At 48.8% G+C, this 18,478-nt stretch overlaps 1 protein-coding gene across 1 annotated transcript in view; it reads right to left on the bottom strand.

Moving 5' to 3' along the window:
* The window catches only part of Epas1 (endothelial PAS domain protein 1), a 79,504-nt gene extending 62,303 nt beyond the window's left edge, over window positions 1-17,201 (bottom strand). The window contains exon 1 of the mRNA XM_032908729.1: window positions 17,167-17,201. Within this exon, the coding sequence (XP_032764620.1) occupies window positions 17,167-17,186 (20 nt within the window). The 5' untranslated portion in view covers window positions 17,187-17,201. The remainder of the gene's footprint in view (window positions 1-17,166) is intronic.
* Window positions 17,202-18,478: the final 1,277 nt, after the last annotated feature.

Raw genomic sequence — 18,478 nt, forward strand, 5'->3', positions numbered from 1 at the left:
ATGGCTGAAACCAGGAGAGGGTGCAGCTAATTGACGGAGTGTTGTCTCACATGCAGAAGCTCTGCATTAATCCTCAGTCCCACATTAGCTAGGCACGGTGACTCATACCCATGACCCCAACACCCTGGAGTTGGCAGCAGAAGGATCAGAAGTTCAAGGTCATCTTCAGCCATATATAGGGCATTTGAGGCCAGCCTGGGCTACTCAAGACCCTATGTCAACAAACAAACCAGAAACAAAGATAAACAAACAGCCTCTCTCAGAACCCAAATAACCAAAACACAAACAACCAAACAGGGCTAAATACGCCAGACCTGTCAGTCACCATATCCCCTGCCTCACTGCCACTAAGGAAAAAGAAAACACAATGAAAACTTCTTACCGTGGCCCTAAGCTAACCTCCTGTACAAAGTAAATGTGTTGAGTAAGGAAGTCTCTTCATGCCTGAAGCTGGAAATCAGGGCCAATGCCCACGCTCAAGGCAGGTCCCTACTGTACTTTGGTTTGCCACACTTCAAGCACATCTCCCGTGAAAAGAGACGCTGAGCTGAAAATGGAGACTTGGCTGGGACGCTCCGGCTTCACCCGGTGGCTTCAGAATCTCCATCCTCCCTTCCCTTAATGAGGGTTTGCTTCAATCTTTCCATTAGCCCACAAACTACTATTAAAAAAGCCATTTATCAAATTAACACGGAGTGCTGCTAACGTCGTCTGCAGGCTCCGTGCACTTGGCCACGTAGGAGTTACCATGCCAACAGCTGCCGCACGTTCATTGTACAGACCTATCAATTTTAACAAAGTCCTGTTTCATAATTCTGACTGCCAATTCAGGCTTCTCGTCCCTTCCTGCTTCCCAATCGCACATGTGTGGCCAGAAAGCCAGCGAAATCAGGTACTGACGTAACAAAGAAGAGAGCAATCTCAAAAGCCCCTTGCCGAAGTAGTATGTTTCGAATACTTTGAAAAGCGGACGAAGGTCATGAATTCCTCTCTTTAACTCTTAGTCCCATCATTCCTTGGGAATACAGCATCAAGGAATTTGATGTAATAACAGTCTGGCCAGTAAATCTAGACTAGGGAGTGCAGGCTGAATAAACTGAAGGAGAGACTGTAATTATGCAAATTATTCCAATAGATCATTTGCAGGCAGCTATCAACAAAATAAGGCAAATCCTCGAAGTCTAGGGGTGCCAAGCCAAATCCTGTAGCAAGCTTTTGTTTTAAAAGATTCTTGACCTTTAAAAATAAAGGTATTCAAGCTGAGAGGTATTCTCTTTAAGCCAGAGAGTTTAGGAAACAACTTTACTAAAAAGTAAATCTTACAAGGACTTCCCAGTGGGGAGTAGTAAGTTCAGTCTCAAACAGAAGCTTTGGGATAGAGAGATATCTGTGTTAGAGACCTAAGTATATTATGTTAGACATTTATTTAACCAAGTTTCATTTGCGCGCGCGCACACACACACACACACACACACACACACACACACACACACACACACACACAGACACCAGGCAGAGGATGTTAGAGCAGTTTCGTAGCCTTCTGTGAAGCCCTGGGGTTAATGTAGTTTAAAGAAAAATCAAAGAAAGCAGGCAAAAGCTGTGGACACTCAGATCCAACACAAGAGCGCACACCGTGTGTCGTCTACTGCAGACTCAGGACTCGGCCTGCAAACTCTCATGACCACCCTTTAAAAAGTGCGCTTTTCCTGGGTAAGTCAGAAACCCCGCATCTATAGCATGGTTTGGTTTGGTTTTCAATAATCAAATCGGAAGCGGGTCTGAACATCACTATGGATCTTTCCCGGTTCTCATGTCAGGCTAACGACACTGGACAAGGAATGAAAGGTCACTTCCTTAAAGATATGGACAGTGTTACACATTTTCAGGAGGGTGATAGACAAGTGAAATTTAAATGGAGCTTCTTTGAAATCCTGGGCACTGGGCACGGGAAAGCCACCAAAGTAAAACTTGTTCTACCAGCTGGTGGGCTCCTTGCTTAATGTGCACAGGGCCCTACTGAGAGATCCAGAGATCACTTTCAGTCCCCAAAGTGAGAGCGAGGCCTAGTCCTTAGAGCTGTCATCTAAGCAGCCTCCTCCTGTGTAATCATGTGAATTATTCTAAGTCCACAGAAAGGCTTACACAGGCACATAACCTTTTATTTTACAGTTATTTCTGGGACTCCTGGGCATGCTGGTCAGAACTTCAGGGGAAACATCGCTCTTCAGGATTGGAAATAATTGTTGGGCCGGTTACCACTTGCTTTTTGAGCCTGGACTGAAGTGAATGGGCATCTCATGAAGATGCCTCTCTAAGCAGAACTAATACTGCTAATATGGCCGGCATCCCGTAGCCGTGGACCAGCGTTTCTGGCGTAGGGGAGGCCATATTCACTGTGCTAACGGAACTCATGTTTTTGGTTTTTTTGCTTTTGTTTTGTTTTTTACTTTTAGGCTTGTTCTACAGTGACTTATGGGAATAGTTCATATTTCTTATGATCAGAAGAAAACAATTTAACTTCTTGAACAATTAATTTTCAGGAGAGATGATTCATGAATATAAAAAGACAGGAGGTTTGCTCGTGAGTAAGCAAGTGCCTACAGAGTCTGCAATGCTCCCTAACTCCCTTCTTGCTAAAAGCTTCCATCAAACAGTTTGAGGGGCTCTGCCACAGGAACCCGGGCAGATTAGATCCAAATATCACCCATCCTCTCTCCACATCCCAGCCTCCATCCAGCGGAGCCACTGAGCTGCCCCCGCACTGGGGCCAGCCATTCAAGAGGCAAGGAAATATTATGCAAGAACACAGGAAGTCAGAGGAGACAGGATTCTGGGCAGGCCTGGCAAGGAGTCTGTGTGAACTCCAGCGAACAAGCGGACTTTGCTCAGCAGGGCTGAAGCCAGCAGAGAACCTTCCCAGGGCGGTAGAGCAGAGCCGTCCACATCATGTCTCTGGCCAGTGGGTGGCCATCCAGAACTTGATGTACCTGATAGAAGGCAGATAAACGAGTCCCAATATTTCTGCTTTTTTGGCCCAAGTTCAAGGTGACTCCCCAACACTCTTGCACTGTGACTCACCTCTGCCCTACAGCACGGTCACACACACACCTCCCCCCTCCCCCAGTGCAGCATGACTTCATTCAACAATTTAAGGCCTTGTTGGCTTTCTAGCTGACTTCTCCCTTGATGCCTCAGGTTGAAGGACTGTATTTTCAGACTGCATGTGTCAATCAATTCATGCTGCGACCAGGTCTAAGCACGCCAGATATGTTTGTACACAGAAGTCACAGCAGCAATGTGCCCTTCCTTTGTGGCAGTGCAGGGCCTAGAACAGTCACCTCAGAGGCAGTGTCTGACCCCCCGTCCAGTGATGGTGTCAGAGCACCCTCTGACACCCCAGAAGCCTGCCTCATGGGAGATGGAGACATGGTCTCCTTTTGGGAACTTCTTACCATTCCACATACGGGACCTCGGCTGACTTTTGGGGCGGTTGTTAGCCCTGCTGTATTCACAGCAGTGGACTGAGCCAGGCCCAACGGCAACTCCTGATGGAGTGGAATATCTTTCAGGAGAGGAAGAGTTACAAAGAGTTGGAAAGACATCCTGCAGCCCCTGACAATAACCTCCAACTTCCCGCTGCCTTTTCCCAAGTCAGCATCTGCAAACAGGAGGCCAGACCACTGGAAATCCCCTGCAGAGGGGAGCTAGAACCCCGAGAGCTTTGTTATCTGGTCTGGTTCCTTCCCATCAACTGGTTCACTTCGGAGGCGGTGAGGGCAGAGATAGTCATCTAGCCGCTAATGCCTACCTCTTCTCAGAAAGTTTCCTAAACACAGCACACCGCCCTGCAGAAGGTCCACACTCCAACGTGAGTGGGCGAGCCACGGCAAGACACGATCGGGGCGGTAGAGCTAGGACCCTCACCCCGACCCCGTGGAGACACAGAACCGGCAGAGAGAGGCAGCACCCGCCCTGCCGCTGCTCCCGGCCTGACAATTTCTAATTGTGGTAAGAACATCAGTGGCCATTCCCCTGGGACTTGGCTGTGCATTCCCAGACGATACCAGCACACAATGGCCCTTACTTCTCTGGGGTAAACATTGCCAAATATGACAAACAATAACATGGCCACAACAGAAAACTCGGGGGCCAAGGGAGGCAGCGTGGGTCTTTGCAAACAGTACGTGTTCAGGTAGGCGCTGCCAATCCCTGCCACAGTCATTACCCTCCAGTGTCTCATCCATATGCCAAAAGGGACAATTCCTTGGTGTTTACATCAAGAGCTTTGGAAAGAACAACTATGACAGTGTTCATGTAATCCCAGGCCTTGGCGCGGGAAGCAGCACGGGCTACATACCTCAGAAAACAGAAACAAATCAGCTTTAGGAAAACATTAACACCGGACAATTATAAACCTCTGAATGGACGTAGAAGAAGCACCAATATCCCAGGCCCCATCCTAAAGGCTGAGCCTCGGTGGTAAACAAAGCACTCGTGGAGGCTGCACCTTCAGTTTCGCCCTGGCGGGAGAGGGCATGGCGGACATAAGTAAACATGAAAATTGCATGTGGGGAATGTTTAAAAGAGAAAGACAACAGGGTTAGAGGTCAAGTGAAGGATGTCAAGAAAGGCTTCCCTGAGGAGGTGATATTTAGGCTGAGACTGAAGGCTGGAAGTCAGCTGGCCGGTCTCCCGGGTGTGGCTGAGGGAAGTGCGAGCTCAGAGGTATGTGAGACATGTTATGGTTGACAATGGGTCCACGTATAGCACAGCCAGGCCTCTGCATTCCAGGAGACCAAGGTCTCTTTCGGGCGTCACCTGTTTCTCGGCTGTCATTGACTCTCTTTGGCATAAAATAATGCAACAAGGTAGAGGCGAACAGTTAATGGCAGGCGCAGCCCTGGTTCGGTGTGCTACATCAAAGGAGTCATCATCCTCGACATGGACGCTGGCCTGTGCCCTCTCCTTCTCCACAGGGTGAGGGGAAACAAACTGAGCAGGAGAAGGGTGTGTGACCTGGTACCTCTTAGGACTGTCTTCAGATTTCCTCAGTCTTGGGGTAGAGTACAGACTCAATGCCATGATTGGCAAAAACCCATAGGTCCCAAAAGCCCAGGCAGAGGGACCCACCCATAGGAGCCTGGAGACCAGAGTCTCCTGTTAGCCTCTCTCGAACCTTCCTCCTGTGGGTTCGCTTTAAGAGGTAATAACAGGCCTAATGACTATATTGCTCCTTGTTAATGACAATGCCTTCAAGGTTTGCACTTTATACTTTTCAAAGTTCTTTCCATTGAGATAATGCTCACAAAGTTTACCATTTAAAACATGTGCTCTTACTAAAACATTGCCTGGCTTTAATCCCTGAATCATATTCACAGACAGCAGCATATGCATCTAGCACCCAAGGGAGACACAGAGAGGTGGAATCTCCATCCTAGGTCACACAAACCAGAGAGCAAACTAAAGCAGCCTTCCAGGCTCCTTAAGACTCCTGAAAGCGGCTTTGAACTTCATGGGAAGACCTGCTTTGCCAGGGACACAAAACAAGAGCGGCTGGCCCTGACGGCATTTAGAATCTGGCAAAACCAAAGTGAAGAAACACAGAAGGCTTGTGGTCATTCTGACGCTATTTGGAAGCAAAGGAATTCAAGTGGGTGAAAGTTTGTCACCCCCCAAAATAAACAAGAGCCTTGGGGACCTAACTCCAGGAAAATTAAGGCGAAGTCACCACCCATACAAGCAACTACAGGTGGCCTGAATTAGAAGGCACCCATTGATTTAGATAAAAGAAGAGTTTCTGATGTGTTTAAGAGATGGCTCAGGGTGGAGAGTTCAGCCATTCAGAGAGCTGCCTGGGGCCTCTAGTCCTCTGGATCTCCCCATGGCCTAGACAGCTAGAGAATTCGAGAACCACAGAAGCTTGAGATACACCCAAGCCCTAGCACCTCACCTCACTGAGAAGCCAGGCAGAACTTGCTATGAGTTCAGGAGAAGCAAAGGTGGGGTTTTGGTTTGTTCGTTTCTTGGGTTTTCTGTTGTTTTTTTGTTTTTTTTTAAGGACCTTTTACTTTGGAAAAGAAAATGAACACAGGGGCTGGCGGGATGGCTTAGCAGTTAAGAGCACATACTACTCTTGTGGAGGGTCCCGGCCCAGTTCCAAGCACCTATGCCTAATGGCTCACAACCACTTGTAATTCTAGCTCTAGGAGGCACAGCACCCTCTTCTGGTCTCTGCAGGTACCTGCACACATGTGTCACACACATATAAACACATGTGCATACACATACATCTTTTTAAACATTAAAAAACACACTTAGAAAAGAAAACACAGGGGCACAGACGTGGGGCCATCCACTCACAGGTTCGCGGACGTTTAATCACAGGTGAACTTGGAGAAGGCACCTTCCTTTTCCCTTCCTGACGCCTGTAAGGAGCCATGGGAACGGAGATGCTACACTCACATTCATAGCATGGAGAGATCTGAGTGCAAGTGGTCAGATCTGGTCTTGGTCTCTGGGTTTTCTTAGAACTTCCCTGAGGCTTCCAGAGGAACGGCATGAGGTCTCAGTTAGCCCCTGGATTAGGACCAGTCTGCACTGTGCTGCAAAGCTCCACTGTCCCCTGTCCCTATCTGGTTCTGACAGGGTGATTACGACTCCCTGGCTCTAGAAGACTCCTCTCTGGGGTAACCTGAGCAAACCACTAACCTAACCAACCCTACCTGCCAGGACTGAGCAGTGGTTTCTCCATTCTACAATCACTGAGGGCAGAACTAACAGTTGGGACCGAATAGCTGCCACAGTGGGGTTAAATTTTAACATAAGACCATTCGGGAGCTGCTACCTCTGTTGAAGTAACACTGGGAAGGGAAAAGTAAAGTAACGTGGATCAGTTGCTGGTCTCTGCTGTCCCTGGCTGGGAGCTTGTCCAGGGATTGGGGATCCTTGACCAACTCCTGGCCCACAAATGTTTAGCTGTAATCTTAGCGCTTCTAAATTCCTCCAGGGAAAAGGTTACACCTGCCTGTGGAGAGGAAAGGGCTCTGCCTGTCCTACCCAGGTGACTCCGAAAGACGATTCTTTTTTTGCCCCACTCTCCTGGCACGGTCAGACTCAGAACAGCAGATCTGGGTCTTAAGGAGAAGGTCACGGAACAGCCTGGCCAGTGCACTGGGCAGGGTGTGGACGAAGAGCTACCAGCAGAGACTAAAGGTTTGACTCAGCCTTGGCTGTCTAACTCCCTCCACGTGCTAGGTGCCGACAGGATGTCTTACCCTTCTCTAAGGAGCAATGGCAAGGAAGGACATGACAAATGTCCTTATCAAGTCCCCAAGGGAACAAAGGCTTTGCCCTCCAAGTGGGAAAGAACATGGGAATGAAGAGCAAGGCCATCTTAGGGTAGCAGCAAGCTGCCCCCCTTCAGGTTCCCATTCTGAACTCTAGCACCTCTCACTCCTAAGTAGTTGTGCAAGCCAAAAAGAAACATGTACCTGGAGGAATGATAGGCACTTTCCTAAGACCTGGAGGTTCAGCGCTTTGAGGTCATTGCTATGGAGACCACCAGGGCCTCTGCCAATCACTCTAGCTAGGTTTGTGCTCTCAATAGCTTCTAATGTCCCCAAAGAGGCAGGCCCAAGATTCCATCAAACTGACTTGAAGAGGGCGCAGGCCCAGGCTCCATCTCTTCTAACGTAAGAGCTACTGATTCCCCGTCGAAAGGCGCTCTCGCCAGTCCTGTCCTTCTGCCTTGGGGTCTGCACTGCCTCATCCATCCCCGCTGTAGCCTGCAGTGGCTGCCTGTGCAAACCCAAATTTTAATCTTCAGGACTGAAGTCTATTCAACGCTCTTCTCTCAGAGCTCCCTCCGGCTGTCTCCAGCCCTGTCCGTTATAACTTTATACAACAACCCAGAGCTCTCAATTCCTATCCACTTTCTGCTCTGGCTCCGTGCTTTAACTGGACTAGGCTTTACTCCACAACAAGATGGTGACATCCTAAAGATGCAGCTAAGATACTCATCAATGCCACACACTGGTTTAAACAAGTCACTTGAAGAGACCAGGGTCATCAAACGCCTCGTTGTGATCTTTCTGTGTAGCACAGTCCCCAAATTAGTGGATAACCTGTAAGCACTTACACTCAAGGCCAGTATCACCACAAGCCTCTTCTGATTTGAATAAGATTGGGGTAATCTGCTCCGAGGCGAGGTTTCTGCCTGTGTTTCCCATCTCTCTGAACTGAGGTTCCCATATTCCTGAATTCCACCTACAAACAACTACAGAACACCTAAAATGGAGATAGAAAGCAAGTTTTAAACTCGTTATGCAAATTTTAAAAAATCAGACAGAAGATCAGATTGATACAGGGCTACAGGGTTCACTGCTGACAGAAGGAGGAGGCTCTCCAGGGACGCAGAGCTGGTATTTGTTAACTCTGGAGTTGAGCTGAGGAATTTACCTAGACTACTATGCATTCTTGATGTAAAGCAGTGACCACCTGCTTGTGTTTGGTAACAGAGAACGCTCACCTGGTCCCTGCTCTGCCGCCCTCCCATTATTTTCTTTCTAAACAGAAACAGGTGAAAAGAAGCCATGTGGATGGAGACAGCTGAGCCCAGGAAAGCGGGACATCAACAAACCCATTCTGTATTTATCTTTTTAATTGGCCATGATTTCAGAGAGAAATGAAATGGATCAACATTTTATCAGCCACATCAGAAAATGAGACATCCCTGCTCTCAAGCCACGTGCAGCCTGCTGGAAAGTCAGGAACAAATAAAATGTCGTTAGAAAACAAGGAAATATAAAATAGCAAACGGAGGGCAAGGAAATATAAAATAGCAAACGGAGGGGAATGGGTCAGGGTGGAAATGCTGTGGGATTCTGTTAAGGGCAGAACACTTAGGCTCCTGGTAGGAAAGGTGTGAGCTATTTGGGGAGGAAGAGGGGAAGCATCTGACACGGACTGACCAGGTGCTCACCGGGACAGTGCCTGAGAGGCAGAGGGACAGGCTTGTGAGGAGCTCAGAGTGACAGCCAGTGGGACAGGTGGGAGAGCTGGAGGATGGGGGTCCTCATTTCCAGCACAGTCACCTGCCTCATAGCTTCCCTTTGGGAAGGACCTTGAGTCAGGTTCCTAGCTCCTAGGCTGAGTATTTAGCTATTCCTTAGGGGGATCTTCAGAGAAACCCCTAAGTCCACACAGGACCCCCCCACTTGCCACAAGGACAATTTGCTGTGCTCCTAAGACAACTAGAAGGCCTGAAACGGGGCAGTGTTGGCAGCATGCAAATGTCTTCTGAGAGCCTAGGGAATCATGTCGGTGCCAGGACCTGGTAACTGGTTTCTACAGTACAGCAGATGACCCCAGAGAGGGGCCACGGAGGGCACTAGAATTCTCTCTGATTCTTGACCACCGCAAAGGCCTTCACCAGATGGGTGGGGCTCACCGGCTGAGCCAAGAAAGCATGGCAGCAGTAATAAAGCTAGAAACAGAAACTGAGAATAGCCTTGGCTTCTATGCCACACTCACCATTAATTCCCTTAAGTCCTGGGTATAGAAAAAAAGACTGCTGCTACACTGTGACATAGTTACAATTATAGACGCTCCCTTGCCGCCAGTGAAATGCGACCTTCATATTTTCCTTATCTTAATATCTAGGTAAACATTTGTTGTGCGAGTCCACAAATAAAGGTTCTAAAGGTGAAATGTGGCGTGTCTGGTAACACCACACTGCTCTAAGCCCAGGACAAGAAAGCCTTTTGGCTCTGCACGGGCTTTCTCGCTCCCTTTACCCTAGACACCAAAATTAGCTCCATGGACCTCAGGCGGTGCTGGAGTGAAGGCTGCCATTCTAAAATAGCACCTGGGAACTCTTGGACACAGCAGAGAGAGAAACGCAGGGCACAGCGGCTCACAGAAGCTTACTCAGAAAAACAAAACAAAACAAAGCAAAAAAGCTAAACACACAGAAAATAAGCATTACCAGGACTTCTGGAGCTTATTTTATATATCTTGATTTATTCTACTAAGTTTTTCTGTTTTCACTCAGAAGGCACTGTGGGGTCACAGTTTCATAAAACATGGTAGTGATCACGTGGTCATAGAAGTATTTTGCAATGGCTATGCTTCAACCCCAAGTTTCACTTTATAAACACACACAGTCCTACTGCTCCCCAGCCAGTAGTTGAGGATTGGTTTTTAAAACTTTGTTTCAAAAGGAAGATTCTCAGCCTCCACAAGGTGTAATTTTGTTATTCCTACATGGAATTCATAAACAAAACCAAGTAACTCCGTGTGGTGTGTGTGTGTGTGTGTGTGTGTGTGTGTGTGTGTGTGTGTGTGTGTGTAAGGTACTCTTTCCCTGCAACCATGTATGACGTATTTTCCAGAACAATCTTTCTCAACACTCCAAAGTGCTTCAGAAACAGGAAGTCATAAAGGTAGGAAGGAGACCTGTAAATATTTGCCATAATTACTCATTAGTAATGAGGAGTTACTGCTACCATTTGAGTTGCTCCTTTGAGTTCCTGGCTCTGACCCCTCCCAACAAAACAACACAACACAAGACCAGGAGCCCGAGGTGGTGTTTTGGACCCAGCCTCTCCACACCTAGACCCCCTTCTAGGCTCGGCTTCAGATGAAGTGGTTTGGTTCTTTCAGCAGCTCCACTTCCCAAACGCAAGATGATGCTAATGTGCTGCCTTCTTTCCCCACCCGCTACAAGAGGTGGTCAGTCAGGGCAAACCTTCCACAGTGAAGAGAGGCTGGGAGTTTTCAGTCAGGAGTAAAGTTTGTTACCAGTGATATGCCATCAGAACCCTTCATGGCTAGACACACAGCACAGTGGTTACATTGTTACCAGTCCCACCCTAAACTTTCTTAGATGGAGCCTTGTATCCTCTTATTCTTAGCAAACTACTCACTTCCCACTCGGAGGGCAACTAACTGCACTTCAAACCAAAGGGAGCCCACAAGAGGCCACTAACACTACTCGCTAACATCTAAAACTGCCAGTGGCTGCAGCCTGGCATTTGGGGGGTGCCAACATAGCAGCATGGGTCAACCTCTAGGATATCATGGTCAATAGGGCAGCACAGTACACTGCTGTATATCTACATGGTTGGTTACATAGTCTAACCAGATGAAAACCATGAATCATCTGATTCTTACCTATGACATTTACATTTTTAAACCAGAAGTTGCCACTAGAACGGTGAATGCAGTGAGCCACTAGGCAAGTTCTAAAGGTCTGTTTCCATGACGTTGTGGAATTAAAAACAAGTCGGGTGTATACATAGATATACATGCATATACATGTGTGTATTATTTTTAATATATGTCTATATATTATTTTTAACTCTCTCTCTCTCTCTCTGTGTGTGTGTGTGTGTGTGTGTGTGTTTGACTGCAGTGGTGGAAACTGGGTGTCAGATCCCAGGAACTGGACTGAAGTCTCTCTCTCTCTCTCTCTCTCTCTCTCTCTCTCTCTCTCTCTCTCTCACACACACACACACACACACACACACACACACACACACAGAGACAGACAGACAGACACAGGGAGAGAGAGAGAGAGAGAGAGAGAGAGAGAGAGAGAGAGAGATTCATGTGTTAGTTTTACTTACCAACAAGCCAGTCATTCTGAAATCTCATTCTGTATGAGAAAGTTATCTGCGCTTCCTAGGATCTGGCATACAGACCACTCATAACTTTAAAAAATCTGTGCTTTCTGGGGAGGCAGCACCGTATAACAGGAGCCTGGAGGATGTACTGGCGGCCTCTGGAAACAGCCTGAGGCCATAAGCAAACCAGTATTTCTTGAGCTATTAGGGAAAAGAAAAGCCACTCAGAAGTACAAAACACTCTGGTCACGGCTACACTTATCTCTGGCTCTGGGGATCTCAAAGGACCTCCATCCAGATTACCTCAGTCTGAGACTTTCAGGTCGGTTCTGTCCTTTCAGTAACAGGACCAGAAAAATGTTAGCAAATTGTACACAAACTCTACTTGAAAAGTGCAAGCATTGCTGGCTGCCTATATCCATACATACCTCACCTACCCTGCCCTACCCCATCCCACCTCACATCCCACACCTGTTCTGATGTTTCTATGCCATCAGGGTTTGTGGCAAGGAAGCTCAAGAAGATCTCAAGGTTCTTAGCATATGGCCTGGGGTGCTCACCAGAGAAAGGGCTCTATAAAAATATGATCCGACAATCATGACTACTCTTTACCCCCCCCATCCATTCTTTCCTTCCTGTGCTTGCAATTTCAAAAGATCAAAGGAGCCAGAGGAAGTCCTGTATATCTTGATTTGTCGATGGTTCTTCAGAAGCCACAGAGGAAGAGCTCCTAACAGGTCCCTCTGCACAATGGAGTCCAAAGACTGCACTGCACTTGAAGTCTTGCCACCAGCAGAGGGTGGGAAGGAAGCTTTGAACTTCTAGGGGCAGTAGAGAACTATCTCCTGTTCTAGCTGAGGAAATGTCTATTAGAAAAAGAAGAAATTCCAGGAGTTTCAGTCAAGGCTTTGGGTCTTCAGTTCCTGCCTATGTGTGAGGTTTGAAACAAGGGATGAGTCACGAGAAAAGTCATTATAATAATTATAAACACAGCAACAAAAGAAGTTATCATTTATAGAATGCTTACCGCATTCAGACATGGTATTAAATGCTTTATAGGGCCTCTGAGGTAAGCCCAGGAGGCATGGAACGGTGGGTGAGAGTGGGGACTCTGCAGACAGGATGCCCAGGTAGAATTGAGTTCTGCTATCCTGCCTGTGACGACGGGCAGACCTGGCTGCACCTGAGTTCCCATCAGTGAACTGGGGATAATAACAGGGCTTATCTCACAGGGTTGTTACAAGGATTAACAAAGTTAATCCGTCAAGTTCTGAGGACAGTGCTGGCACAGGAAGGCTGGGCGCTCAGCTTTCTGTCCTGTCTTCTGACCATATAGCTCATTTCTCCTGAGAATGCACCCATTTCTAGGGTTCAAAAGAATCTCCAGATAGCAGGGGATAGTGGGAAACGTGAGCGTAAATTTCTTTTTATATAGGCACTCGCTAAGACAAGACACTGGCATTGAAATGTAGGAGCAGCCAGCCTGTAGCCTCGAACTCAGGGAGGGCAGTTCTTGGCTGCTAGACAGAGAAGCAGGAAGAAGGCATTGACTCTCTCAGATCACACCACCTCTGAAAGGCTACTAGGAGCTGAGCAAATGGGTGGGGATCCAGCTCAGTGGTAGTGAATGCTTTCCTGCCCCCACAAAGCTCCGGATTCATTCTTCAGGAAGAGGGGAGATTGAGATTAACATAAAAAAAAAGAACACAACATACTCTCTCTAGAATTTTTTTTTTTTTTTTGGTTCTTTTTTTCGGAGCTGGGGACCGAACCCAGGGCCTTGCGCTTCCTAGGCAAGCGCTCTACCACTGAGCTAAATCCCCAACCCCCTCTCTCTAGAATTTTAGAGATTGAATGCTAACTACCCTGGAAGCCCATTTACAAGGCTTCGCCCCACCCCCTTCTCAGCCTCCTTGGAGTCAGTCAAGGCCACTGTTGTCCCCAGTGGAAACAGAAACCTCTGGTTGACGCTGGAGGCCTGCAAGTGTCCTCCCTGCAAATTCTTCACCCAGAGCAAGTGTGTACATCAAGCCATTAGACTTGGTAGTCATTTTGTGCATGTGTCAAGACAAAGTTCGTGGTGGAGAGCAGCCCGTGAAACCTCCACATTTTTACATATACCATCCCCAAGTCCTAACTTCTATCACCACACTGTCTTTGGGATCCAGTTTATGCTGGTGTCCAGCATCTATCTACCCTTTATTACCTCAGGGCACTGTGGCCAGCTTCGTCACTGACACCGATGCATTTCAGTAATGGTTTATAGTTACCAAGTGAAACGCCACTCAGAATGGCTTTAGCTTCAAATATTTGAACTGTACAAAAGAAAACTGCCCCGAGTGGCTGACTCCTGAGGCTTCTGGTGTCGTCCCCCAACCCCAATCAGACCACACAACTGAAGGTAGCGAACAGATTCCCCATCTCTTAGTTTTGGGCATTGTTTTTCCAGACCCGGATTGTCTGTTGTCGTACTGGTTAGTATCTTGGCATGAGTATCATTCTGAGCCTCGCCAGCATGGTTCTGGAGTATGCAGTACAGAACAGTGAGGCCCTGGGAGGTAACAGTACTCACTCAGTAACCTGGTAGAAAGCTCGGGAGTTTACGGACCACAAAACGTTCCTGAGGACTCAAAACTTAGGAAAGGCCCATCCGGAAAAGACGAAAGAGGAAAAACTATTATATTGAAATAGGACAGAACTGTTTTTAAAAGCAAGTAAATGCGTCCTCAAAAATGGAAAAGCCTCAGACTTGAAGGAGGTATCTTCAAACGCAGTGGGCTGATGGCTACAGCATCGAGTTGCCTACTGGGTTCCTTCTATTTCTAAACACTTAACAACACAGATTCCTAGAACACTGGGCACGACAATATAAACACACACACACACACACACACACACACACACACACACACACAGAGGCAGAGAAACAGTGGCAGAGAGGCTGATTTACAACGTAAGCAAAGTAGACTGCTTCCCCGCTGGCAGCTTTCATCCCTGTGAAAACGCCTGATCACGCCAGGCAACAATCTCGCAGCTCTGGAATGTGCTCTACTTCACAAAGCCACGTGCTATATCCAGGAACCGGGGAGGGTCCTTGCACGGGTTTAATAGCTAGAGTAGTGGGGTGTGTTGGTTGTTGTTGTTTCCCCTAACTGAAATAAAAGTGGTCAACCGATGGATTCAGACTCCCCAAAATTTATAGCTATCAAGAGCAGTGCCTGGTTGATGCCATTCCTGCCTCAGAACAAGGCTCTTACAATTGTATGGGAAAGTAAACCTCCATTTTGAAGGCTCAGGGGTCTGGAGGAGGAGGTGGTGGTGGTGCTGCTGCTGGTGAGCTGCACTAATTCTTTGGAAATCCTCATGGCCAGAGGCCTGTGAGGGCTGGGGGGCTCTGCTGGCCGCATGCTGACTGACTGTGATGAAGCAGCTTTCTGATTCTTATCAGCCCCAGTTTTCCTCTTAGCACAGGACTCATTTCACCTTCCCTGGGCCTTATCCAGAAAGAGAAAATATGTTTATGCCTTCCATGCTTGCTCATAAAATAATCTTAAAGCCCCACAATAAACCTGAAAAAACAAAACAAAACAAAACAACAACAATAACAACAACACTCTGAAGTCACCACACTCTTTTTAAAAACTCTTAAGAAAGCCATCTAAAGTACAGTCCAGATGCCAGGCTGATTGTATTTGACCCCGCTTGTCTACCAGGCTAGGTTTGGGTAATTCTATGAAAACTGCTGTCAAATGTTGAGGGAACACTAATTAGAGGATAAGCTTCACTTGAGAAGCCCATCCAGCATGGCCTCCTCGGCTTGGAAAACTGATGGACTTTGGGTTCATCTTAACAGAGGAACAATAAACCCGCTGTTATAAGAAGCCAGCCACGGTTGGAAACTTGAAGGTCCAGGAATCTCTAATTCCTTGCCCATCTTTGCCCTGGCACCAAGCACCCGAAGTACTCCTGAACGATATTTGAACCAGAGTCTGGCTTCAGGCTGGACTTGGACTCCTGGCCATCCAAGGACTCATTACCATTTATCTTAATTGCTCTGCTTTATAAATCCCCTCTTGAGAGCATCCACACTTAGCTCTTCCTAGAGTCGGGAACCCTGCTATGTTGATGAGAACTCAGCCTCATCAAAACTCAAGAAAGAAAGCTCACTGTGGCTCCCCCGGTCTGCTAACCAGACAACAATGAAAAGTCAGGCTCCTAACTATTGTGAACGAATAGATCCACCCACACGGGGATGTTCTGGGCTAAAACAAGCCTTCTGGCTTCTTGAAGGGTTGCTTCCAGAAAGAACAATACAAATGTTCAGTTGTGCTCTGGAGAAGAAATGGCCCTTGAACCACTAGTGGGTGGTATCACCAATCCGGGAACCCTTGCTGCTCACAACGATTTCCTGAGGCGAGCGCTCTGGGAAGCTTGTGGCAGCCATTTAAGGGACATCAACTTTCAATGCCCTGCTTCACAATCAACTATATTTTGATGCCCAAAGAAACCAACCAACTCAACCAGAGTCTCGAAACCATTATCCTAACAGGTACTGGGCGACTAACTTACTCATAGGACTATGGATCGTGAAGGACGATACACTGCTTGCCCTGTTTTTAGGTAACACTCACTCAGACACACACCCTGCAGTCCCGGCTACCACTGGGGCACTGCACTCCAGACAGCAGTTTCCTAGGACGTTCACAGTCTGTGTTACACTGGTATCTCTCTTGATGATAATTTGTAGTGTCATTAAGCAACGTTCTTCGCGGCTCAGACTATACTCCCCGCCACAGCAAAGACTCTGCAAACCGGGTATGGAAAAAGCTGTCCCCGCTGTCCCGATTCTCCCAAGGGTTGATAGACCTAAGAACAAGATGGCACTTCATACTGATTACTGTCAGCCCTCATCTCGGGCAAATGCGACAGTCACCCATCGGCACCACAGTAATAAAATGTTCGGTAAGTTCCCCTGGCTGCTGTCCGACCTCGAGGTTTTGATTGTCTGTGATTACGCTCTGATTGGTTTTACACCTTGAGCTGGATTAGTCTTCCCTCTTGCCTCTCCGTCTCTACTCTCAAAGGACACAGATCTCAGAGCTGTTTGGTGGCCGATCATCGGGAATCTGGAGCCGGACTCAATACCTTCCCCCACTAGAGATCCTCCAGCTCAGGGCGCGGGCGCCCGGCCAGGACGGGTGCGATTCGCTGGAGTTTATCAACTCCTTATCGGTGCCCTGAGGTGGGAGCTGCCGCTTTCGACCAGAGGATACACAGTTCCTGGCTCATGTCCCTAAGTGGAAGTCCAAACAAAAGCCAATCTGCTCGGGGCTGAGTCCTCACCGCCAGTCTTTTCCAGCCTGGCCGCGAATCTCCCACAGCTCGCGCCACTCTGCGGTCATGCGTTCGATTCCGGACACCCCAGCTAAGTCGCCGCCGAGCGCAGCGCTGGAAGCTCTAGGCCACAGCACGCACTGACGAAACAGGAGCAAAGTGCTAGGCGAGCAGCTATAAACTTTTGCAGGAGGCGAGGACGTACCCAGGTCTGCGCGGACGCATGGTGCGCTCCCACCTCGGCTTCGAGAGCTGGGGGTCATGTCACCAGATCGGGGCGGATTGAAGGAGGCTCGGGGGCCGCGCGACTTGGCCCGAGTTGCCTCTCACCCAGTGCCGAAAGGTTCGCCTTCGTGGTTGCCCTTCCCTGTCTTAAGAATCAGACACTCGGAGCGGCAGGGTGTCACCGTCCTCTCTCTGCACACTAGGACACCTGCCCCCGCAGGGCAATCCAGGTCACTCACTCCGCACTCTGCCGGAGTCTAGGTGCAGGGTAAGGTTAAGGGGGCTCAACAAACTTGGGTACTGTCTGGAGCAGGCTCCTTGGCCGTGTTCCTGCTTCTCGGGCAGGGTGCGCCCCCGAGTTGCGATTTGCCCTCTATCCCTTGCAAGTTTGGGGCGCAAAGCCCGCATAGCAGCGCGCTCGAAAAGACCTGGAAAGTCTCAGGAAAAGAAAGGTACGTCTGCTGCCCCAGCATGGAAACCCTGAGAGTCGAGGGCATCGGCCCAGAAACATTTCAAACCACTGGCTGGGGAAGCTTCGCGCTCTAGGGACGACAGACTTTGGAAGACCCCGCGGAAGCACCCCTGACCTCCGGGGCCATCTCTCCGCGTCTCAAGGTCTCGGAACTATCCGGTTTGCAACTCCACTGCGAAGCCCCAGCTCCGTGTCCCTAAAGGCAGCACCCGCTCGCTTACTCAAAACCCCCCGAGAGCGGTCCTCCGGCCTCCGAGACCTCTCGCACCCCTCTCGCGACTGCCCCGGGTCGCGCCCGCCACGCGCAGTTCCGCCAATGCGGGGGACCAAGTCAGTGTTCAGCTCTGACGCCCGCTTACCTTTTCTTCTCCTTGTCAGCTGTCATTGTCGCCGCGGCCCTCCGACACCCGGAGCACCTGGGTTCCTTAACCCGGTAGGGGCTGCAGCCGCTCTCTTTGCTGTGGCCCTCCGCAGCTCTCTGTCGTCAGGTGAGACAGGTCTTCAGTGCTCGCAGGTCCGAGAGTCCCGCACAATCAGGTGGAAGTTTGCGGACGGCTGGCTAGGTGCGGAGGAGGAGGGAGGAAAGGGGTGACGGGGAGGAACCTGCAGGAGGAGGCGGGGCTGGGGAAAGGAATGGGAGGAGGTTGCAAGACGCCAAAAGAGAGCAGCGACAAGGGACCTGAAGTTCCGTTTATCCCCGAACTGGAGTCACTTTTCTGGAATCTGACAAAACAAAACCAACCAACCAAAAAAAAAAAAATGGCTCGAAGAGAGCAGGTTGGAAAAAATCCGGGAGCAGGCGAGTGCGGCCGCTGAGATG

Source organism: Rattus rattus, chromosome 7 (assembly GCF_011064425.1).
Source record: "Rattus rattus isolate New Zealand chromosome 7, Rrattus_CSIRO_v1, whole genome shotgun sequence".
Classification (NCBI taxonomy): Eukaryota; Metazoa; Chordata; class Mammalia; order Rodentia; family Muridae; genus Rattus; species Rattus rattus.